At 42.1% G+C, this 24,610-nt stretch overlaps 1 protein-coding gene across 1 annotated transcript in view; it reads right to left on the bottom strand.

Annotated features, from left to right (window-relative positions):
- Positions 1 to 24,610, bottom strand: part of RANBP17 (RAN binding protein 17) — a 271,515-nt gene that overhangs the window by 228,627 nt on the left and 18,278 nt on the right. The window contains exons 4-9 of the mRNA XM_084825522.1: positions 23,701 to 23,867; positions 17,954 to 18,019; positions 15,814 to 15,918; positions 14,498 to 14,663; positions 4,635 to 4,708; positions 2,190 to 2,309 (exon numbers count right to left, since the gene is read on the bottom strand). Of these exons, the coding sequence (XP_084681648.1) occupies positions 2,190 to 2,309; positions 4,635 to 4,708; positions 14,498 to 14,663; positions 15,814 to 15,918; positions 17,954 to 18,019; positions 23,701 to 23,867 (698 nt within the window). The remainder of the gene's footprint in view (positions 1 to 2,189; positions 2,310 to 4,634; positions 4,709 to 14,497; positions 14,664 to 15,813; positions 15,919 to 17,953; positions 18,020 to 23,700; positions 23,868 to 24,610) is intronic.

Below are 24,610 nucleotides of genomic sequence, written 5' to 3'. Positions count from 1 at the left end.
CCTCTTGTGAGCATGGAGGAGGGGGCTGTTCCACACTGCCACCCGAGGGGGGTAGTGTGAAAATGGAGGGAGGTCAGTTCCCGGAAAACACCATATCCTATGGCCATCTAGCCACTGTCTAGTGGCCACAGGATTGCTCCTTCCAGGATTTAAATCAGCAAGAAAAAAGGTCAATTTAAATCACCAATTTAAATCAAATTTCCCATTGAAACTGTTTCATATATCTCCTGAATAATGGTGAAAATTCTGACCACTAAGCCATGTTACTTTAAACACAGTATTATTTACACTGTTTTGTTCTTACAAACAAGCTTTATATATGTCTCACTGTATATATTTTGCATGCTTGCCTTTTTATCTATAGAGGGAATGTCTTTAAAATATTCCTATATAGGATCTTTCTTATGACCAGCACCCATGCCATTTTGAGGTTAACAGCACAATCTTATGATTGTCTCCCCATAAATAAATTCCATGGAGTTCAATGGAGCTCACTCTCAGGTAAGTGGGTATAGGATTGCAGCCTTAGTATGAGAATGTAGGAAGATGCACACTGAACAATTCTGTCTTATTCTTTTCCCCCCCAGTATTGCTCTTTTCTGCTTCATTTTGCCTTGGCCCGGCTTTGCCCTCACAAAAAATTAGGTAGCAAACAAAAACACCTACTGATAGGTCAAAGGAAAGTTTGATAGTTATGGAGATTTTAAAAATCCAGTATATATTTTTAATCCAATTTTAAAGATTTTTTAAAGCATTGATTATTACCCACCCTGCTATATTGTCTTTCTTCTGTCTTAACTAACTCCTCTGCCTTGGCTGGCCCAACTCCACCACCACATAAGCACAGAAAAACAATCTTATCTAGCCTGTGTGTTTACTCAGAGAAACTGAAAGCACAGAACTTTCAAAAGGCAAAAGCTGAAAGTTAGACTAGACAGAGCAATTGTCATGAGATGAAAAACTGTAATTAATGCCCATTTGACTGGTAGCTATCTTCATTTTTATGAGACTATAAGTGTCGGTTTAGCATGTTTATGATGAGATTTAATTGTAATTATGTTATTTTTTGTCAGAGATAAATTTAGTATTTTATTCAGGATGTTTTAAAAATGATTTAAATTTTTAAAAAACTGATTTAATGTGTTAAACTGATTTTTTTAAAGCATCGATTTTTATCTACCCTGATACCTCAGGAAAAAAACATTGTAAAAGACAGTGATGTAAACAACTCGGCTGCCCCTTGTCGATGTCTACCAAGGACCAGGTGGCTGGGGGGTGAATATTCTCTTGTGCCTTTAGCAACTCTGTTAGAACCCACACTGCACTAGGAGTAGAGCATGATCTGAGCAATGCTGCGGCAGAAGAAAGGAGAGCTGTTTGATTGCTTTCTGATCCAAAGCTATTCGAAGACCAAGGGCTGCTTCTCCCCAGACCTCCCCAATCAGGTGAAAATCTGTCTAAACGTGTGCAGATGCACACTTTCTTAACAAGGCCAAGGAGTGCAACAGAAAGCAAGTAGCACACAAACACACATATGCCATCTCTATCGTTCAATTTACTCTCACCTGGCTACCTAACATAGAGTAGTTAATTAGTTATGAACAGCTGTGTTTTGTTTTGTTTTTTCAAACCTAATGTACATTTCAAATATTTTCAAGCGTCTATTTACAAAAAAACAAAATTAACACTGCTTGAGAGTATTTTAAAAGCTTACTTTTCCTTCTAGAAACAGGCACAAATATAACAGGTCCAGTGGTTGGCCAGCAGGCCAATCTCGCAATGAACACTGAAGGCCAACCACTTCCTGATCCTCATGTCTTCTCCCAGGCCCAGGCAGCACCACAGCAGCTACTCACTGGATGGAGGAACTGGGAGCAATGACCCGCTTCTTCTCACCACCGCGTCGTACCGAAGGCGCCAGAGGATGCCCCATAACGTTCTGTGTGTGGTTGCTCAGGAAGTACAGAATGCAGCTGCTGCCGCCACAATTTAAAGTGGCTGAAGTGGGGTGGGGAGGAGGAGAGGAACATTACCCCCAACTCCTCCTCCCTACACAACACCCCAAGTGCCAGCTAGAAGTCCTCCACAGGCAAATTTTGCCTGTGGACTACCACAGCCAGTCCCAAAAATTAACAGTAAACTGAAAATTATATACACTAGAACTGGTGAGAAGATTGAAAAGTATATACCTGAGGATTTTCAAGTATTCTTTTTACTCCTTTGACCAGATTACCAAGGTACTTGGCACGTTCTGGGTTGCTAAATAAGGATCGCCTTGTAGAAGCAAACTGAACTAAACAGGAAAGTGCCTACAAAGGAAACAAGGATTTCAAAGATTTATTTTTTAGCATGATATACATATTCCTTTTTGAAACCAAAGGATCTATAACCACACAAAAAGCAGCAGGGCTCCTTGATGCTACACCAGTCATGTTTCTGCTAGCTTAGGAAGCTCTCTACAGTCATACAGGAACAACAGCTAGTGTAGTCCTACACAGATTATATTTAAGATACAGAAGTTGTCATGAACTTATATTGGCCACAATAAAAACATTAGGCAAGGTGAATCAAAATACACCTACATGTGTAATACCTAGGGATGTTGGGGAAATCTGCAATGGATTCAAATGAGTTTGGATTTCTATCAATCCCATCTGCGGACTGCACAATGGACGAGCTTTTTCCAAGTCACACGGATTCCACGTAATTAGAGACTGGTTTTACACTTTTGTAGGGGATTTGTGCAAATTCTCACTTGCACTAGTGCACACTTGTGCAACTGGAATAAAATTCTCACACATCCCTAAAATAAATGCAATTCTGTCAATAAGTGGACAATGGAATGAAAGACACTTGACAATCTGCAAAACACAGACGGTACGGATTTAACAAAATCTGTACATCCCTAGTAATACCTACACAGCGCATACAATCCAGATACAGTTATACACATTTTGCCTCCACAGAAAATCAGATGTCTGGTATGATCATATCCTCCTAACATGACAGCTGAACAGGATCCCCCAGGGCCAGCCCTATCATTCGTCAGTATAAGGCAACCACCTCAGGCAGCTGATTCGGGGCACCATGAAAGGGCAACAAGTTCTTATTTAATTAATTATTGTTGTATTTTTTTTACTATCATGGAGGAGAACCGGTACTTTGGGGATTTTCTGCCTCAGGTGCCAAATAACTTGACTGGCCTTGGGTACTATGTGCCTTGACTTGCGGGGGTCGGGGAGATCCGTTTGCTGCTCTGACTCAGGAAAAGAAATGTCTTGGGCCAGCACTGATGTCCCTTTCCGCAGGCTAATGGTATGCTGTGATTAAGCAAAAGATATGCTATAACAGCCCAGTAACTCATGCTGGGCTGTTACAACATGGTAGGTGAACTGTTGCAGCTATGGCAATGTAAGGCTAAAACTCCGCATAAAAGGGAGCATGGTGGAGGAAGAATGGAAGAGTTATCAGGTTTCTTAGGACCCTATCCACCATTCCATAATGGGGGACTACCTCTTATGCCAGTCCCACCTGAAAGGCACAACAAACACACTCTAAATGCGACAATTAAACGTAATAGATAGCCTTGAGTAGCAACCCACCCTCATTGTACGTGTGTGCGCATGCATGCGCACACACTTACTTCAAGGCATGTTTGAAGATAAGACTCCCAACTAGCCTAGTGGCCAATTATGACCCAGCAAAGAGAACATATACACTGTAATAGGGAAAGACAATCCGCATAACAAGACCTCCTGTACCATGGGGCTACGTCCCTCTGCTGAAACCTATGGAACTGTGAGCATACAAGATCACCCAAGTGGAAGGAGGGAAATTGGTGATGGAGAATGTTAGTGAAATGGCAGTCCACAAAGGCAGCACTTTGCATAAGCACCCAGCATCCAAGGACAGCAAAGGCCCATAGAGAAGATTCCCATCAGGTATCTCCCTTGGGACTCTCAGAACAACAACTCTCTCAACTCTGCAGCTGCAGCAGGGAAAACAAGGTCAAAAACACCCCACATATGTGAGCAAAGCCAAGGCCTATCACAGCAGAGGAGGGAAAGCTTGGCCAGACCCTCCATGCTGTTGCCTGTTGATTCGTTTCTGTGCATTTTTGTCTGTGGGAAAGGGGGAGAGAGCGCTGTGCAGCTGCTATGCACTGTGAGAGTAGCTGTGGCTCTTGATGCATTTATTAACATGCTGCTGATTGAGCACAGAGTTAGCATTGCAGTGGCCATCTTGTCAAGACCACAGAATAGGGTTGCCCAGCACTAAAGTCCCACTGAGTTCAATTGCAGTTGTGTGCGTTCAGCTTTCCCCAGACCAGCTTTCCCCAACCTAGTACCCTCCAGGTGTTTTGGACTAAAACTCCCATTAGCCTCAGCCAGGATGGCTAATGGTCAGGGATGATGGGTATTGCAATCCAAAACACCTGGTGGGCACCAGGTTGGGGAAAGCTGCTCTAGACTTTATCAGAGATCCCACTGCATTATAGAAGCAGAAGTGAAAGCTTGGAGAGACAAGGGGCATTTTTTAGTTTCATACATTTAACAAACATACTGCTATGGGGACAGCTCTTCAGAAACCACTTCCTTCCTTTGCATATGGAAGATTACTAAAGACATACTTACTAACTGAGACAGCATTGATGGGAGGGAATGATACAGATCAAAAAAGAGGTCCAAGGTCTCTGGTTCCAGGAAGACTGAGAAGGCAAAATGAAAAAAATGAAATAGACCAATCCCTGTATCACAGTGCTACAGTGAAAGTAATTTTACTGGTACCATCCCTCTATTTAAAACAAATGTAAAGTTTAGTGTTTTGTCAACACTAGAAAGAAACAGAGCACACAGTAAAAATAAATCATAGCCCAAACCTGGTATTAAAACAAACAAATAGACCGCCATAACAAATGACATGTACTTACTGCACAACCAAACTTTTATCTTTTCTGACTGGTGCCTACCTCAAGAACTCAACTGAAATTCTACTAGTGCTGTGTCACTAGTAGAGGGCTGGAATGTTCCCCAACTCCCCCCATCCACCCCCAAGGTTTACTGATATCAGTGTTCACTGATACTTTCATCCCCATTCAACTGCTGCTCCAGTGCCATACTTTTTCCCTTTAGCTACCTCTTGTTCCTGGGACTGGGACCCCAGACAAATGGATATCATGTTAACATGATGACATCACAATGCCATGAAGCCCGTCAGATACAGCTGCATGGTAATGTCACAAAGCCAAAGAGAGTGGGGGCAGGAAGCATTGCTCAACTCCAAGTGGATACCAGGCAAGAGACTGTGCTGCAAAACACTTTCAGCTGTTTGAAAACTCCCACCCCTGAAAAACACACCAGCAAGAGAACTGAAATGAAATATTTGTGTAGCATCCTCTTGCCCCTGTTTAACTTCGGTACTAAATTCTACTGCTGCTGACACTTCAGTATTATCTCTTTTCATTCAGCCTCTCCTCTTCTTATGACTGTGTCAAGCACAGGGGAGGCAAAGGGCAATAAACCAAATCATGGCCCTTTTCTATGTTCTATTCTGCTGGCTGTTAAGAGTTACGTTCAGGCACAAACATATAGAAAGTTCTCATTCATAAACCTATTTCAGGTTTAACAGAACCCATAAAAATCAACAGCCAACAGCTTTGTTGCTTGTTTCACAGTCCTAACAGTTGCTATTACATCAACTCAATGCAACAGGTTATTTTGCTATATTAATATTACATAGGCTTCTGCATCTGCAGAAAGTTCCACAAAATACTCAGATTTTATCCTGAAATAGTGAGCCCTGAAAATGTATACAGAACTGGTAATAAAAGTACTACTTACTGATGCACAAAACTTTCCCTTGAAAAGTTCATTTTTAACTAGATGCACTTTTCAAATACTAACATGTTTGAGAAACCTCATGGGAGACTCAAATTATTCAAACAACAAAATAGCTCTCCAAAATGTTATAACTGCCACACACACACAAATCTTAAATGTATTCAACATGACTAATATACAACACACCATAAGCTGGAATGGGTGAAGCTAGCAAGTGAAATTCCACTGATGAAGCCAAATTTGCGGGCCAGATCTACAAAGAATTTCTAGGTTTCCATCCAGACTCCGCCCAAGGTCATGGGGCTTACCAGGATCCAGATGGCCCTGTGTCACAAAAGGCCTTGCAGAGGCTTCTAGACACACCTAGTATGGTGATGAACCATATAGAAATAGGTAGAACCTACACAATGTATTCCAATAAGTGCACCTGACAATCCATGGCAGTGACTGCCTGGTGAGAAACCTTCCATTTGTTAAGAACAAGAATCAGCTGCTCAAATGTGGGCATGAAAGAATGTCAAAAGGGGACAAATATCAAATGGTTTTGGCTCTCAAAGCTCTTTGCATGGCCTGCAGGCTTTAGATTACGGTGGGCAACACATGGCCCCTGCTGCAGCCTCCATTCCCCCCACCCCAAATCTTATTTAAAAAAATGTATGGGGAGGGGGGAATGGTGTCCGTAGCAGCTACCAAGTGCCAAAAGGGACTATTTAGCTGGCAAGTTAAATGACAAGTTAAATTTGCCACTTTTGGTACTCCCTATCTGCTATGGATGCCATTTCTTTATTTATTTCATAGAATCATAGAATAGTAGGGTTGGAAGGGGCCCACAAGGCCATCGAGTCCAACCCCCTGCTCAATGCAGGAATCCAAGGCAGAGCATCCCTGGCATATGGCTGTCCAGCCTCATCTTGAAGGCCTCCAGTGTGGGGGAGCCCACTACCTCCCTAGGTAATTGGTTCCATTGTCGTATTGCTCTAACAGTCAGGAAGTTTTTCCTGATGTTTTGTTTTCTGGCATCCATAGGAGGCGGTGAGGCCCATCAGGAAGGGGGTGGTCTGGTGGCAAAAAGGCACCCAGACCTCCCACAGTTGCCCGCCCTGTTCTAGGTAAAACCTCAGTACTAGAACAAAAGAGTTGCACATGGTCAACTGTTTCAACACTGCCATTCCCAGTGTTATCCATGGGTGGGGGAAGCTACCTTTTGCAATCTATTTCTGTTTGGAAAAGTTCCCCTGCTACCACCCTTACTTGATAAAATAAAAACAGTTCATGATACAAAAGGGAAAAAAAATGTTCCAAGGACATCTGTTAGGAAGTTCGTCACTTTAGCAATACATGTACAGGCTAAAAACAGACACTTCAGTCTTTGCTATGGTCTCAAACAATGCAAGATGGGCATTTTTCAAAGCTGTTCTGTACATAATGCAGCAGTCTTTGTGGATGGGGGAATCTACAGAATATACTTTGCACTTCCTTTTTTTTTTAAGTCCATTACCTAATGGAAACTCCTAATGGATCAGGATTGCAGCAACAATGCACACTTGGCAAAGAAGCCAATGAATAAACTGAAGAGAAGCGGGGGGGGGGGGGGATTGCAGTCTACAGACTGCTGTTGCTGTATACACAATAGACATCTTTTTGTTACAGAATTGTTAGCCTAAAAACAGGTGTCTTGAAATATATTCTTTTTTTACCCCAAAGGATGGGCATCCTAAGATATTCAGTTTAAGATAAGGGAAGGCCTGTGAAAAAGGTAGCATTCTATTTGGATAGGGAAAGACTAGGAATAATATCACCGTTAGTTGGGCATGGATTCTCCTGAGCTTCCTCAGGAGAATTTCCCAAGAAGGGTAATCAAAAAAAGGATATCTAGTTAGACAATAGGAGGGCAGTGAAAAGGAGCAAAGGAAATATTAAGGAAGGGAAGAGTGGGGGAAAGTGAAGCGAAGGAGCAACTCATGTATTACAGCACGTTACATGCCTAGTTGCACGGAACTCTACAGCACTTGACTATATGGTGCCTGTGTGTTATTGATAGAGCTACGAAGGCCTGGAAAAAACCCGGAAAAAAATCAGAAAAAAATATTTTTTTTAATAGAAAGACTAGAGATGAAAAATATCTGGAAATAACGAAGCCATGAGAAAAATATTTTTTTATCCTCTCTGTAAGATTCCCAGAATAGTTAGTTCTTTCATTCCTTATTAAAATTATTGATCTAAAGTATATTTTACTGATAGACATTTATGCTCAGTTTCCCAACATGTGAGAAGAGTCATCACTGTGCATTCTTGACAGTAAATGTGCATTCTTGACAGCTTGGGTTTTGTTCTAGAGAATCCTGTGTTGCTGCTGCTGCTGATGTTGTTGTTGTTGTTCAGTCGTTAAGTCGTGTCCGACTCTTTGTGACCCCATGGACCATAGCACGCCAGGCCTTCCTGTCTTCCGCTCTCTCCCGGAGTGTGCTCAAGTTCATCTTCATTGCATCGGTGATGCTATCTAGCCATTTCATCCTCTGCCATCCCCTTCTCTTTTTGCCTCCAATCTTTCCCAGCATCAGGGTCTTTTCCAGTGACTTTTCTCTTCGCATTAGGTGGCCAAAATATTGGAGCTTCAGCTTCAGGATCTGTCCTTCCAATGAGCACTCAGGGTTGATTTCCTTTAGGATGGATTGATTTGACCTCCTTGCAGTCCAGGGGACTCGTAAGAGTCTTCTCCAGCACCACAGTTCGAAAGCATCAATTCTTCGGCGCTCAGCCTTCCTTACAGTCCAGCTCTCACAGCCATACGTTGCTACTGGGAAAACCATAGCTTTGATTATACGAACCTTTGTCGGCAAGGTGATGTCTGTGCTTCTTACTATGCTGTCTAGGTTTGCCATAGCTTTCCTCCCAAGGAGCAAGCATCTTTTAATTTCATGGCTACAGTCACCGTCTGCGGTGATCTTGGAGCCCAAGAAAGTAAAATCTGTCACTGCTTCCATTTCTTCCCCTTCTATATGCCAGGAAGTGATGGGGCCAGATGCCATGATCTTAGCTTTATTAATGTTGAGTTCAAACCAACTTTTGCACTCTCCACTTTCACCCTCAACAAGAGGCTCTTTAGATCCTCTTCGCTTTTGCCATTAGGGTGGTATCGTCTGCGTATCTGAGGTTGTTGATAATTCTCCCAGCAATCTTAATTCCGACCTGTGATTCATCCAACCCCGCGTTTCTCATGATGTACTCTGCATATAAATTAAATAAGCAGGGCGACAATATACAGCCTTGTCGTACTCCTTTCCCAATTTTGAACCAATCAGTTGTTCCATGTCCGGTTCTTACTGTTGCTTCTTGACCCTCGTACAGGTTTCTCAGGAGACAGGTAAGGTGGTCTGGTACCCCCATCTCTTTCAGAATTTGCCACAGTTTGTTGTGATCCACACAATCAAAGGCTTTAGCGTAGTCGATGAAGCAGAAATAGACTTTTTCTGGAATTCTCTTGCTTTCTCCATGATCAAGCAAATGTTGGCAATTTGATCTCTAGTTCCTCTGCCTCTTCAAAACCCAGCTTGTACTTCTGGTACTTCTCTGTTCACATGCTGCTGTAGCCTAGCTTGTAGGATTTTGAGCATAACCTTGCTGGCATGTGAAATGAGCGCAATTGTGCGGTAGTTTGAACACTCTTTGGAGTTGCCCTTCTTTGGAATTGGAATGTAAACTGACCTTTTCCAGTCTTGCGGCCACGGTTGAGTGTTCCAAATTTGTTGGCATATTGAGTGCAGCACTTTAGGATTTTAAATAGCTCAGCTGGAATACTGTCATCTCCACTAGCTTTGTTGTTACTAATGCTTCCTAAGGCCCACTTGACTTCACTCTCAAGGATGTCCGGCTCAAGTTCAGTGACCGCACTATCAGGGCTATCAGGGACATTAAGATCTTTCCTGTATAATTCTTCTGTGTATTCTTGCCACCTCTTCTTAATCTCATCTGCTTCTGTTAGGTCCCTGCCTTCTTTGTCCTTTATCATGCCCGTCTTTGCACAAAACGTTCCCTAGAGATCTCTGATTTTCTTGAAAAGATCTCTAGTCTTTTATATAGTCTTTTATAGAAACCATTCTATAGTTTTCCTCAATTTCTTTGCATTGTTCATTTAAGAAGGCCTTCTTGTCTCTCCTTGCTATTCTCTGGAACTCTGCATTCAATTGGATATATCTTCCCCTTTCTCCCTTGCTTTTCGCTTCCCTTCTTTCGTGAGCTACTTGTAAAGCCTCATCAGACAGCCGCTTTGCTTTCTTGCATTTCTTTTTCTTTGGGATGGATTGAGTTGCTGCCTCCTGAACAATGTTACGGGCCTCCGTCCATAGTTCCTCAGGCACTCTGTCTATCAGGTCGAATCCCTTAAATCTATTCCTCACCTCCACTGTACATTCATAAGGGATATGATTGAGGTCATACCTGAATGGTTTAGTGGTTTTCCCTACGGTCTTCAATTTAAGCCGAAATTTTGCAAGAAGCAGCTCATGATCTGAGCCACAGTCAGCTCCAGGTCTTGTTTTTTCTGACTGTATGGAGCTTCTCCATCTTTGGCTGCAAAGGACATAATCAATCTGATTTCGATATTGACCATCTGGTGACGTCCATGTGTAGAGTCACCTCTTGTGCTGTTGGAAAAGAGTGTTTGCTATGATCAGTGTGTTCTCTTGACAAAACTCGATTAGCCTTTGTCCTGTTTCATTTTCTACACCAAGGCCACGCATGCCTGTTATCCCAGTGATTTCTTGACTTCCTACTTTAGCATTCCAATCCCCTATGATGAAGAGGACATCTTTTTTTGGTGTTAGTTCCAGAAGGTGTTGTAGGTCTTCAGAGAACCGATCAACCTCAGCCTCTTCGGCCTCAGTGGTTGGGGCATAGACTTGAATTACTGTGATATTGAATGGTTTGCCTTGGATTCGTACTGAGATCATTCTGTCGTTTTTGAGATTTTACCCCAGTACCGCTTTTCCCACCCTTTTGTTGACTATGAGTGCTACTCCATTTCTTCTAAGGGATTCTTGCCCACAATAGTAGATATGATGGTCACCTGAATTAAATTCACCCATGCCTGTCCATTTTAGTTCGCTGATTCCCAAGATGTCAATGTTCAGTCTTGCCATCTCATGTTTGACCACCTCCAGCTTGCCTTGATTCATTGATCTTACATTCCAGGTTCCTAAACAATATTGTTCTTTACAGCATCGGATTTTCTTTTCACCGCCAGACACATCCACAGCTGAGTGTCCTTTCGGGTTTGGCCCAGCCGCTTCACTCTTTCTGGCACTACTTGGAAATACCCTCTGCTCTTCCCCAGTAGTATATTGGACACCTTCCAACCTGAGGGGCTCATCTTCCGGCGTCATCTCTTTTAGCCTTGTGATACGTTCCATGGGGTTTTCTTGGCAAGAATACTAGAGTGGGTTGCCATTTTCTTCTCCAGTGGACCACATTTTGTCAGAACTCTCCACCATGACCTGTCCGTCTTGGGTGGCCCTGCACAGCATAGCTCATGGCTTCACTGAGTTACGCAAGCCCCTTCGCCACAACAAGGCAGTGATCCATGAAGGGGTTCCAATGCTGTAGCAGTTATTTAATGTAGTTCTCATCTGTTCTGACAATAATTACAAATTTACTGAGTTTACTTCTAAAAGTTTTAAAATATAATTTTTTGAGCAACTAAGTCATACATACAGTGCCTTGCGTAAGTATTCACCCCCTTTGCCTTTTCCACATTTTGTTGTGTTATAGCCTGGAATTAAAATGGATTTTATTAGGATTTCTTGTCACTGACCTATACAAAATAGTGCATAATTTTAGAATGGAGGAAAAATCTGCATATTTTACAAAACGATTTACAAATAAAAAACTGAAAAGTCTGGATTGCATAAGTATTCACCCCCTTTGCTGTGACACCCCTAAATAAGCTCTGGTGCAACCTACTGCCTTCAGAAGTCACATAATTGGTTGAATGGACTCCACCTGTGTGCAATTCAAATATTACTTGATCTCAGATCAAATACATCTGTTTCTGGAAGGCCCAACAGTTTGTGGGAAAGCATATCTAAACAAACAGCATCATCAAGACCAAGGAGCTATCAAAACAAGTCCAGGATAAAGTTCTGGAGAAGCACCAACCAAGGTTGGTGTCAGGGTGGACACTGAGCCCATAGAATCCCAGAGTAGTTCTGATTCTGAGGAAGAGCAGCTGCTCCTGGGAGAGGAGCGCACTCATCCTTCCCAGGGCCAACAGCTGGCAGAGATTCCTCCCACCGGCATTCCTGGCATAGACAGCAGTCCTGGGAGTAAGAGAGCGCGGGGAGACTTACTGGACGCACAACGCCGACGCAGGGAGCGGCGCCAAATGGAGGGCGCAAATAGGAGGAGTAGTGCCCGGTTGGCGCGCAAACAACGGTTGCACCCAGAGGATCCAAGGGAAAAAGGGAGGGACACTCCCTAGCCCATAATTTCAGGGTCTGCCAGTGATTCTCCTTCAAACGGGGACCAACTGTTCCAACTTAGAGCATAGGTACTCTGCTGCTCATATTTAGTTGCTAACAGTAGAGTTGTCAAGTTATAAAAGAATAAAGCTTTGAAAAAAATCCCTTTGTGTGTGTCTAGACTTGGCTACTGGATTAGACTGAAAGAGGCTGCCAAAGAGCCCTTGACAGCTGGGTTATAAGAAAATATCCCAAACTATGAACATCCCATGGAGAACCCTTAATGGATACATCCATTATTACAAAATGAAAAGAATATGGCACAACCATGACTCTGCCTAGACAAGGCCGTCCACCAAAACTTAGTGACCAGGTAAGGAGGGCATTAGTTAGAGAAGCAATCAAGAGGCTAACGGTAATTCTGAAGGAGCTGGAGCGGAGATGGGAGAAACCATCCATGAGACATCACCCGGATGCTCCACAAAGCTGGACTTTATGGAACATTGGCGAGAAGAAAGCCATTGCTGAAAAAACCCATATCAAATCCCATTTGGATTTTTCCAAAAGGCATGCAGGAGACATAGCAAACATGGGGAAAAGGTTCTCTGGTCTGATGAGACCCAAATTGAACTTTTTGGCCTTACTGCAAAACGCTATGTGTGGCACAAAGCCAACAGTGCTCATCATCCTGAGAACACCATCCCCCCGGTGAAGCATGGTGGTGGCAGCATCATGTTGTGGGGATGCTTTTCATCAGCAGGGGCTGGGAAACTGGTCAGGATTGAAGGCAAGATGGATGGAGCCAAATACAGTGCAATTCTAGAGGAAAACCTGTTTCAGTCTGCAAGGGACCTGGGACTGAGGCGGAGGTTCACCTTCCAGCAGGACAATGACAATGACCACACAGCCCAAGTTACACTGGAGTGGTTTAAAAACAAGAACCTGACTGTCTTAGAATGGCCCAGTCAATCCAATTGAGAATCTGTGGCAAGACTTGAAAAGTGCTGTTCACCAATGGTTCCCATACAACCTCACCGAGACTGAGCAATGTTGCCAAGAACAATGGGCAAAAACTGCAGGATCCAGATGTTCAAAGCTGGTAGAGACTTACCCAGAAAGACTAACAGCTGTAATAGCTGGCAAAGGTGTTTGTATCAAGTACTGACTCGGGGGCGGGGGGGAGGGAGTAAATACTTATGCAACCAACAAATGCCCGTTTGTTTTTGTTTAATTAACTTTTGTTCCACAATAAAAATATTTTGCACCTTCGAAGTGTTAAGTATGTTGTGTAAATCAAATGGTAAAAATGCAAATTAAATCCATTTTAATTCCAGGTTGTAACACAACAAAATGTGGCAAAGTCAAAGGGGGGTGAATACTTATGCAAGGCACTGTAAAGTAACTTAAGGAACAGAAAGGCTGCTGCTTTATGTTTCTAAAGCAGCCCTCCCCAACCTAGTGCCCTCAGGATATTTTGGACTACAGTGCCCAGCATTCCTGACCATGGGCCATGCTGCCTGAGGCTGATGGGAGCTGAAGTCCAAAATATCTGGAGGGCACCAGGTTGGGGAAGGTTGTCTTAAAGCAACAAAGTGACTTTAGATCTGTAAAGAGCGCTAGAAAAAGTATTGCTTATTTTTCAGTTTTTCCAAGATTACAAGTTTTTCCCAAGAAACCCAGAAAAAAATGATTTTTTCCCCCATGGCTTCAAGATTTCCAGAAATTTTACATCTCTAGTTATTAATACCCAACATTACAAAACAAATCAAGAATATTCAGGAGCTAGCATGGCAAAAGGAACAAAATTAGTCCAATACAACATTATTTCACTCTGTACCACGCTGAAGGTTCACATATGACAAATAAAAAACATGGTCCCTCACTTTAAATATTGATTGCATAAATCACACACACCCCAAGAATTGATTCAGCCCAGGCCTACTGCCTCTGTTCTGGTAATTAAAGTTTGGGAAAGTGAGTGGTTATAAGTTGTGAAAGGTAGGATATTTTGTTCTAACAGGTCGTCCACCAACCTACAATATTATCTTTTTGCAACTCAATTGTCTTAAGCCATGATATATACCTACATAAGATTTGCTTTCACATACCTTTACAGACACAAAACATGGCTACTGAACTACAAATGCATATTGTCACAGACACCACATAGAACATGTTTATTAGCACTGATTATTCTCTTACTTGATCGCCAGTTTGTTGGAATCTGTACAGTGCATAGATCATCTGCAGATTCGTCTGCTGAACTGCCAATAAAGTCATAGTTAAGACAATTGAGCACAAGTTTCAAAAGGTGCATTGCCAGATTTTGTTGTTGTTGATCCTGAAGATCCAATGGTTTTGCCAACATCTAAACCCAAGCAAACAAAGAAAAACGTGTGTCAGCAACTGAGACATTCTAAACAAGCAGCAGTCAAGTGAGTACAGCAAGAGAAATGTCCCAATACAAATCAACATCATGCCTCATAAACTTCTTTAGAGACAGTGCAGAGATGGTCCTGATGGAGACATGCAGGGAGAAGAAGACATTCTTCTCCATCTGTTCTATAGCCTTCAATGACTATGCATTCTCATGGGTCCTCACTGATATAAGCCTATTCATGTGTTTAACATACACCAATTTCAGTGGCTATATGAAGTTTCACTCACAAATGTCTATCTGTATCAGGCCATATAACTCTCAATTATATTGGAGCAAAGGGTCTTATGTGTTACAATGGAGACATTCACACATAATGATAAGCTAGGAATTCTGGCTTATTAAATTAATGTCAATGAGTTGCGTGCTTGTGCACGCAGCCCATTCACTCCTCTCTTTATGTAAGCAGGTCAATAAAACAGGAAGGGATAGCTTAGAGAAGACTCCCCCAGCCTGTCGCCTTCCAGATGTGTGTGACTATGACTCCCATCATCCCCAGTCAGCATAGGCTATGTTAACTGGGGGTGATGGCAGCTGTAGACCAACACATCTGAAAGGTACCAGACTGTGGAAGGCTGCACTGAAGTGATGTCCAAACCCAGGACTATGGGTTATTGCATTCAAAGAAGCCAAGATGCATGAAACAAAACAAAAACTGTGTTATTAATTCTCGTTTCTTTGGGTGCAGTAAAACATAATCCTGGTTCAGACATCACACTAAGCTATCCTTGCCTTATTTCTTTATATGTTCATACAAAGTGTGAGTGAACAGGCTGTGTAGATGAGTACGCTGCTTACTCACATCATGGTTTAATAAGTCAGGAATCCTATCATTATGCATAAGCACAGCCAATATCTAGCATACATGAACTTTCAGGCAACAATTCTATTTCAGACAGCATACAGAAGCTAATTGGACTCACCAGAACATATATGGATGCATACTCCTTGTCCTAGTTTGACCCTAATTCTTAATTCATCCCTATCTTTTAATGCATTCATGTAGTAAAATATCAAAGAACTGTGTTCTGAGGATGTGGAAATATCATACCTTTATAATATGGCTAGTGTTTAGGCCTACCTCTTTCAACAGTGAACATGCCAGCATCAAAATGTCTTTTAAAGTGGTATCACGGAATGAGGTAGCTATTTTACGATGCTTTGATGAAGGTCTAGAATAATCAACCTAAAAAAAAGCACTTAAGATTACATGTGTCTTCATTTGGACTAGTTAAAGTACATTTCTTATAGGTGAGCTAGTAGACAGAATTTAGTATGCAATAGCAGACTTACATCCTACTATTTATTTCATATCTTCCCTCCAACCCATATAGGTTCTTAGCATTATTCTCCTCTACATAATGTGAGAATAACAATAAACATGTGAATACCACTTATGTCTGGGTTCAGTATATGAAATTATTCTGGGGCAAATGCTCTAGGATAAGCAGCACAAGGAAACAGAGTTCAAGTGCAGGAAGGTATTCAGAAAAGCTAGGCCCCCAGACAAACAGGATCTGTACCCTACAATCCTAAACACACACCCACACAGTTCCCTGAATGTCTCACATCTATTACCAGTACACTCAACTTTGGAATGTTCTGTCATTACGTAGCTTCTAGCTTCTTCACTAGAGTTAAATGCAGCCTTTGTGCCTTGTACGTCTGGCTGTGAGACTGTGATCATAAAAACATATATTAGGAAGCAAGTCCCACTGATTCAATGGAATGGGGATTGCAAAAGCAAGTAGAAATCCTCAAGAGTTCCAGGGTGCTTTTACAAGCGAAACTTAAATCACTTTTTGAATTTCCCATATCTCCACAACAGCATCACACCAGCCCATATTATGCAAGTTTAAGTGGTAACAATTTCACACTTCCAATCATATTTTTAGTGGAGAAGGTATCATACCACCAAGAAGAAGCCTATATGGTAGCTTTCTCTATGGAAAAGATAACTATCTGCAACAAACAATAAATATCCGTTAAAAATGTACATCCACCAGATCAGACTGAGTAGCTCTACTTTTCCAGGTGACCATCATCTAAATTAAAAATGTTCATATCCATCTCGAGGATGCAGGCTGGCAAAGACTGTGTTGAAATGATGTCCAAACCTAGGACTATGGATTCATAAAACAAAACATAAAAACCTAGCTTATGAAACCTGGTTTCTTTTGGTAAAGTAAAGCATAATCCTATAAAGCATAAAGCATTACATATTCAGGGTACAAACACCCTCGTGAGGGGCAAGATGTCATCCTTAGTGTCACTTGTAAAAGCACTTTGGATTATATGTTGAAGAAAAAACAAAATGATGTGCATCAAGAGAAGCAAACCCCCACACTCTAATCTTTTCAACCCACTCCTCTGTGTTCTCTAAAGTCACAAATTATAGGTAGAGATATTAAGCCTTGGTAGCATCTGGAAGTAAGAATGTTTGTGGCTCTTGGTGAGATGGGAATGGGGGGGGGGGTGTTTAGCATTGTCTGACAGGTGAGAGCATTTCTGCACCTTTTCCCCATTATGCTACTTTCCTATATTCAGGGAGTATTTTCATGGAAATGCATTCAAATGTGCCACACTCCCACACCTGTAGCCTCAAGTGGCCAGGAAAAGCTTGATCACTTGATTTGGCTGACTATATAAACCAGCTCTACAATTTGTGGCAATGTCCTAGCAGCTTGCACAGCCTCTTCAAAAGCCTCCTCCCTAGTCAATGCTGAATGGATGGAGAGAGATCTGAGTATAGTATTTAAAAGCACTCAAAAGGTAACCACCAATAAAGAGGGCAACCTGGGCTTCACGGTCCTTTATCAGTTTATAACTAGTTCTAGCAACTGCAGGATTGGCCCCATTCCCTTCACTCAGGTAGGCATTGCTACAATCCATTTCTAAGCTTCATTCCATAGGTCAGCCTTCCCTAACCTGGCACCATCCAGATGTGTTGGACTACAACTCCCATCATCCCTGGCCTACATGCCTCATGGCCACACTGGTTAGGGATGATGGGGCTGAAATCAACACATCTGGACAGCACCAGGTTGGGGAAAGCTGCCATAGAAGCTTTTGTGTTCTTCAGCTATTAAAAAAAGAACACACACAGTGTAGAATCCCAGTCCTCAACCATTAGCCCTTTCCCTTTCCCCTTCCCCTCAAGATACTCATGACAATTCTGACAGCATTACAAAATAATTTTGAGAGAAAAGGAGGATGCTTACAAAGTTCATTTCCTGAGTCAGTTCTGAAAGAATCATCACTCCTATTATGCAGTGGTCCACAGTCCCCTGTAACACACAGAAACAGAAGTGTTCATGTTCCAATATGAGTGCTTTAGGTAACTTTGAGGGAGAAAACTCAGCCTCCCCAAGTGATTAGTTTTCCAGTTCCCACCATAGAAATACACAAAGAAAAACATGAATTTGGGGGGGATCTTTCACATCTTTATCCTTCTTAACACCATATGCCAACTCCAGTGCCAAAGACTGAAAACACAAAACAAAGTTGGCTGGCCTTCCTCAAAACAACATCTGATGTTTCTAATGGCTAGCCAGATGGCAATGTTGCTCAAAGACAGATGCACTTATGATGAGCCACTTTCTCTAGTAAAGTATCAAGGAATTCTGATCTGAGGGTTTGGAAAAATCATACCTTTATAATATGGCTAGTGTTTGAGCCTACCTCTTTCAGCAGTGACCATGGCAGCACAAAAATGTATTTTATACCTATTTTACAATGCTTTGGGGTATAGGGCTAGAATAGGCTGCACTTACCTATTCTGCAAAGGGAAACGTAACGGTATCTTTACCTACTGTGCAAGACTGCAACCACTGAACACTCAGACAAGAATTACCCATGAGCATAGCAGTAAAACACAGAAGGTAGAAACTATGCCTCCGGAACTGCTACCCCCAACCACTCTCAATGGTTAACAGTTTCGAACAATTATGTAGGGGAAAGGCAGCTGCTTGAGACTATGAAGATCAGAGTAAAGAAAACAATTTGTGGATATTTGGTCTACTCTTAGTTGTTGGGTTTTTTTTTAAAGCAGCAGAATATGACAGAATAGTGACTATCATGCACGAATAGCTACTTCTTTCTTAAGGCAATGACAGATGAGGTTACACCTGTACAACTTGCTCACAAGCAAGGAAGAAAAAAAAATTGAAGCTCCTCTTAAAAAATGAGGGAATCTAGAGTTCTAATAATTTAAGAACAACGAAAAGGATTGATCTAATACACTAACTAGCAACTAGAATTTTGGACATGGAGGATGTGTACATTTGTAGAAAGAAAGAAAAACTAAATGACAGCATGACTGTCACTTCCAAAAGGAATTGTTGTAAATATCCTTAAAAATCACTCAGCCTCTGACAAATGGAGAATCAGATTCCTTACAAAATAAACTTGTTTCTCATTGCACATTATGCCATTATTTATATTTATTTACAGTTATTCATTATATTTTTAATCTGCCCAATAACTAATGTTCTCTGGGTGGATTACAAATAGTTAAAAGACTAAAATACCATACAGTTAACAATACAAAACATAATACAAACATTTAAAAGAATAAAATACAATACTAGCAAAATAAAACTAAACCTTTGGCAAAACTGACCAACCCAAACCATTTGTGATAGACGCTGAACAAGTTTCTTGTAAACTGTTAAAGAATACTTTGGAGCTTCAATTGTCCCAACTTTGTGGGCAGGCAGAAATGTGTGGTTATTATCTAAGCCTGTTTCTTCCTGCCACCATAATTTTACCTCCATTACTGATACTACACCCAAATTAAATGGCCAACTGAATTAACCACCTTCCTTTCCATTTTTCAAAAAGCACGGCAATTTTGAGGCTGAGCATAGGTACCTTCCATAGGTTAGATGCTCCAATCTAATTATCTCTCTGTAGCTCAGCAGAAGCACATCCAGAAAAATACCTCCTTTTCTCACAGGGAAGAGGGAGGGCAAGAGTTTCTGCATTTCAGTTCTTCAAAGCAGTAGCCCCCACAGCATTTCAGGAGGAAGGAATGAGGGGCGCAGACCACCTGTGGCAGCAAGTGCAAGGGTCTGCCTCTTGTGGGGTTGGGTGTGAGTTAGCAGAAACAGTATGTGATGCCAGAGGGATCACAGCGGTGTATGCACAGCATACAGGGGAGTCTCTCTGCTATTGCAAGCACATGAAGTTGCCTTATATTGATTCAGACCATTGGACCTTTGAGCCCAGTGATTGGCAGTGGCTCTGCAAAGTGGCAACCAACACAGGCCATTCCAGAGCCACAAACTGCTATAGCCCAGGAATGGCTGGCTGCCTCGTTGCTGTACTAGGCAAGACAGGTACATTTAGGACGCAGTCCTATGGGTTGCGTCCTTGATGATCATAAACCCCCGAACTCGGTGGCTCACGATCATCAAATGCAGGGTGGGAGGAGTGGTGGTGATCTTCACCTCCCTGTCCACCCGCCCTGCATTTTTGCTCGATAGGCTTTTTTGCTCTTCTACCTGAGGTGCTTCGAAGGGGGAGGAAAGGAGGCAGGTGAGGCTTCAGGGTAACTTGTATCCTAGCCTCGCCAATCCCCTCCCCACCCAGTGAAATGTCCCCTTCTCCAAGGTTGAGTTCCTGACCTCAGAGAGCAGCCAGCGCAGTTCTTTCCATGCCAGCTGCAAGGGGGAGGGGTGTTGGAGCTCCGATTCCCCCCTCCGAGGTCAGAGCATTGCTTCCGACCTCAGATCGGGGAGTCCAGAACATCCTATGGCCCCTCAGACGCTGCCTAGGGGCCATAGGATTACTCGTTTACCGATTTAAACTGGACCTTTATTTTATTTAATTTAATGACAATCCAAATGCATCTGTTCAAGTCTGATGTCTAGTAATGATCAACATTATATTAAAGGGTAAATTCAGCGCAGCATTTGAAATGTGGCTTCATTTTCTCTCCCACAGGAAAATAATTCAACGAAAGAAGTCTCTTAAGCAGCAAAGTTTTGAGCCTGAATTTCTATTATTAATGAATTAACTACTGGAGATTCACACTGCAAACATTTTAATAATAAATGTAAAATCAAATTACATTAATAAAAATAACTGCAAAAAAGGCCACAGTATCCTTCTCAAGTTTGTTTTTAATAAACACAAGGTCTTTTTTATCGTACGTTCTTAATGATTTTAAAGTACATTAACTAACATATTATGTTTTTCCCCCTCATGCAAAAATAGTAACAGCATATAATGACATTTAATAGCAGATGGTTTCACATTTGTGAAACCAGAATCAGTTTAAACCTTGGTTTATGCATGAATATATTGGGTGGCCTTAGGCCAGAGATGAGGAACCTGCGGACCCCCGTTTTGTTGGACTACAACTCCCAGCATCTCTGACCATTGGCCATGCTGGCTGGGGCGAATGGAAGCTGGAGTTCGACAACATTTGGATGACCAAAGTTCCTACTTTAGGAAACAACTCCCAGCCTCAGTCTCTTCTCCCATATCAGTAATATGGTGGTAATACTAGCCTGTCTTGCAGCGCTCTATAAGTAAAGATTACTAAGATAATGTAAGTAAAGCATATTTTGAGCACTAAGAAATTCTAAATTTCTAACTATTATGTGTTCATTTTGCTACACAGTTCCTTATCCCTTCTACCATCATCACCCAACACCAGAAATGACAAAAGCAATGAGATATTGTGGGTGGCAAGTGTCCAAGACAGACTAAAAAAAAAAAAAGCACTCAAATACATCATCCTGACTTGACTATTCTAGCTACAACTACTACTTACTTTCAAATGAATTTGTAAAAAAATCCTTGGCAATCCTGCTTCCTCGCAAACACTACCTAATCTAAGCCTTGGTAATATAAATATATCCACCCAACCCCAAGTTAAGGGAACATGTTTCACCACAGAAAGATTCCTTGGAAATGCATTACCCTTGACTTGCATAATTTGAACTGCATTTCCTGTTTCAGTTTTTAAACTCTTACATGGAACAGATGACATGATAGGAGCATGATGAAAACCTCTGCCATAAGAATCATAAGAAGAAAATCCACCCACACTCGTAAGTATCCCTACATCACCTATCAGTTTTCAATGTAAGGACCATCTAGAAAAAACACCCACCCTTTAATGTGCGATTTCAAAATCTGAGCACTACCATAGCTTCAGGAATCTCTCAAAGCAGGGGTGAGGAACTTTCTTCCCTTGTTGAGGCCCACATTCCCTTGAGAGCAATCTGTCTGGGGCCATATGCTAGCAACGGGCGGAGTCACCCCTTCTTCCTCTCTCTGACATCGCTTCTTTCTCTCTCACTCCCCATCCTGCCATTTCCTCCCCATCCAGTGAGCTGCTGAGGGAGAGGCAGATTGCTCTTGCAAGTGATCTGAACTGATCCCTTGCAGAGGGCTTTTGAAGTTAGGATGAGGGCTGCATGAAATTAGGCTGAGAGCCACAGAAGACCTTTGTGCGCCCCCACCCCCCATCTTGAAGCCTTGAGCTTATGTAAAGGCAGAATAGAATATTTTAAAATAAAATAAACGGGTCATCTCTTATGTACTTGCTTAACACAGCTTCCTGAACCTGGCCGTATTTCACATGTTCATGGATCTCCTGCATATAGGCAAGACCCTCCACATTCACCAGGAGGAGGGAGAGCCACAACTACCTTTTGTTCATGGAACTGCCCCCACTATTAATATGAATGGAGAAACATGCGTGTGTAAGAACTTTATGCGTGCATCATTGTATAGCAGGAATGGTCACGTTATCTAAATTAACATCACAGAATACTTCTTTCAATTAACAATGAATAATTCTGCTTCACCAGCAATACAAGTGAAGAGCCTCACCTTGTGAGAGTGAAACCGTTTAAAACATGTTAATTTGACCAACATTCCAATCCTATGATCTGTTGGAAAGGACTGGTGCAAACGACACAACACTGCTTTGATCCAGAGTGGGAAGCTAGCCCTGTCCCAATTCAGCAGCAACAACTGGCACTGCTGGCCTGGCATGGGGGAAAAGGGGCTGTAGCTCAGTGATAGAGCACATGCTTTGCATTCAGAAGGTTCCCGGTTCAATCCCCAGATAGGGTTGGAAAAATTCCTGCCTGAAACCCTTGAGAGCTGCTGCTAATCAGTGTCAACAATATTGAGCAAGATGTATCAATGGTCTGACTCAAATGACTCGGTTTGCATGTTCGTGGCGTGGTTAACAAGCCATGGTGGCTTGTTAACCCTGTCACGCACACGTCTGATTTCCCTAAGTACCCTTGCTGACGCAGCTTGCCATGTCGTCCAAACCCAGCGTATTTGAGGGGGCAGCAACCTTCAAACAACCCATGGGCTGTGGTTGGGTTATTTCAGGGTTGTCGCCCCCACTAAAAAAGTCATCCCACCTGGGTTCAGATGGCACAGCAAGCTGTGCCAATAAGGAAAATTAGGGAAATCCAGCCAGCACATGAAGCAGGGGGGGGAAGCCACCATGGCTTATTTCCCTCACTGTGACTGTGCGAACCAGCCCGGTATAAGGCAGCTTCCTATGTTCCTAAGCGGCTGACGTAGGGTAGAGATCATAAACAAAAGAGGCCAACAGCAGTGTCAGGCATCACCTCCTATGAGAAGCCCCAGCAGCATAATGCATCTTCCTAGGGCCAACACACTACTGCAGTAGCAAAAAGTTTATTTAGGTGCTGCTTTTTTGCACAAGTTTTTTACCCAGTTGCATACTCATTTTCAACTCCACAATTCCAAAGCTTGCATATGAAAATGCCACATCTAAACGCAGCCTTAAAAATCTGCACAAGATCGGTTCTTGTTTTATTGTTCAAGTGATCCTTAATTTGGAGATGACTGAATTACTATCTTCCATTCCATGTCTCCTTAGAATCGCACATATAGCACTTAAAATATATTACTATATTTAATACAGAAATATGTTTTAACAAAAGACATGCTCAATTTTTCTTACCTGTAAAAACTTTTTAACATCAGCAATAATGTCTCTAAAGATGAGCTGGTCTTTTTGAATGTCAAACCAACCCAACTTTGTTATCTTTGCAATTACTTGAACAAGAGCTTGGATCACAAAAGGGGCCAGTTTTGGTCGAGATGCAACATAGTTTAATATGTAGTTTCCTGTACCAAAATACCAAAAATTAAATCAAATTATTTTAATGTTAATACAGTAAGCTTTTTAAAGCTATGAGTTGTATCCAATGGTGCTTGTCTGCCAGCAGGATACCATTGGCGGAACAGAGTTCTGCAGCCCCCACATGCATCCAAAATCTACTCCAGAAACTTGGGGGACTCTCAGAAGCAGATATTGGGGGGGCTCAGGGAGTTGAATGGGGGAGGAGAGGAAGGGGGAGCCCTGTTGTGTGGGGGGAAGTCCACTCTCCAATGTGTGCGGAGGGAAGTCCACTCTCCAATGTCGGATGTTAATAACTCTGAAATACATGGAGTAAGTCGCCAAATCTCAAAAATTGTGTAGTAATATTTTATTATATGCTCCAAATGCATATGCAGCTATTTTAATGCTATTATAAAGGTACAAGAACCCTGAAATAGCATTTGCAGACAAGTCTCTCATTAGTCCTCTGGTTGAATTTCCCACAGCAATAACATTAAAGCCATCTGTGACAGAGACATATTACTGTTCTGTGTATTAATTCTGATCTCTTCTTGACCACAGTACTTCCATACAGTCTGTACCAAAACCATAGCTAAATGGAGCTACCAATGTCACAGGATTAGCTTGCCAGACACCAATTACATTTTGTTCTCTGTGTATTGTATTGATTCCACATCTATTCAGTTCAGTGTTTCCTTGCCGAGAAAACACTGTGGGAAACTTCTATGTTCGGTATCTATTGGGCCTT

Source organism: Heloderma suspectum, chromosome 1 (genome assembly GCF_057233095.1).
Source record: "Heloderma suspectum isolate Gila_16-S chromosome 1, 16-S_ref, whole genome shotgun sequence".
NCBI lineage: Eukaryota > Metazoa > Chordata > Lepidosauria > Squamata > Helodermatidae > Heloderma > Heloderma suspectum.
This window is presented reverse-complemented; position numbering and strand designations above follow the sequence as displayed.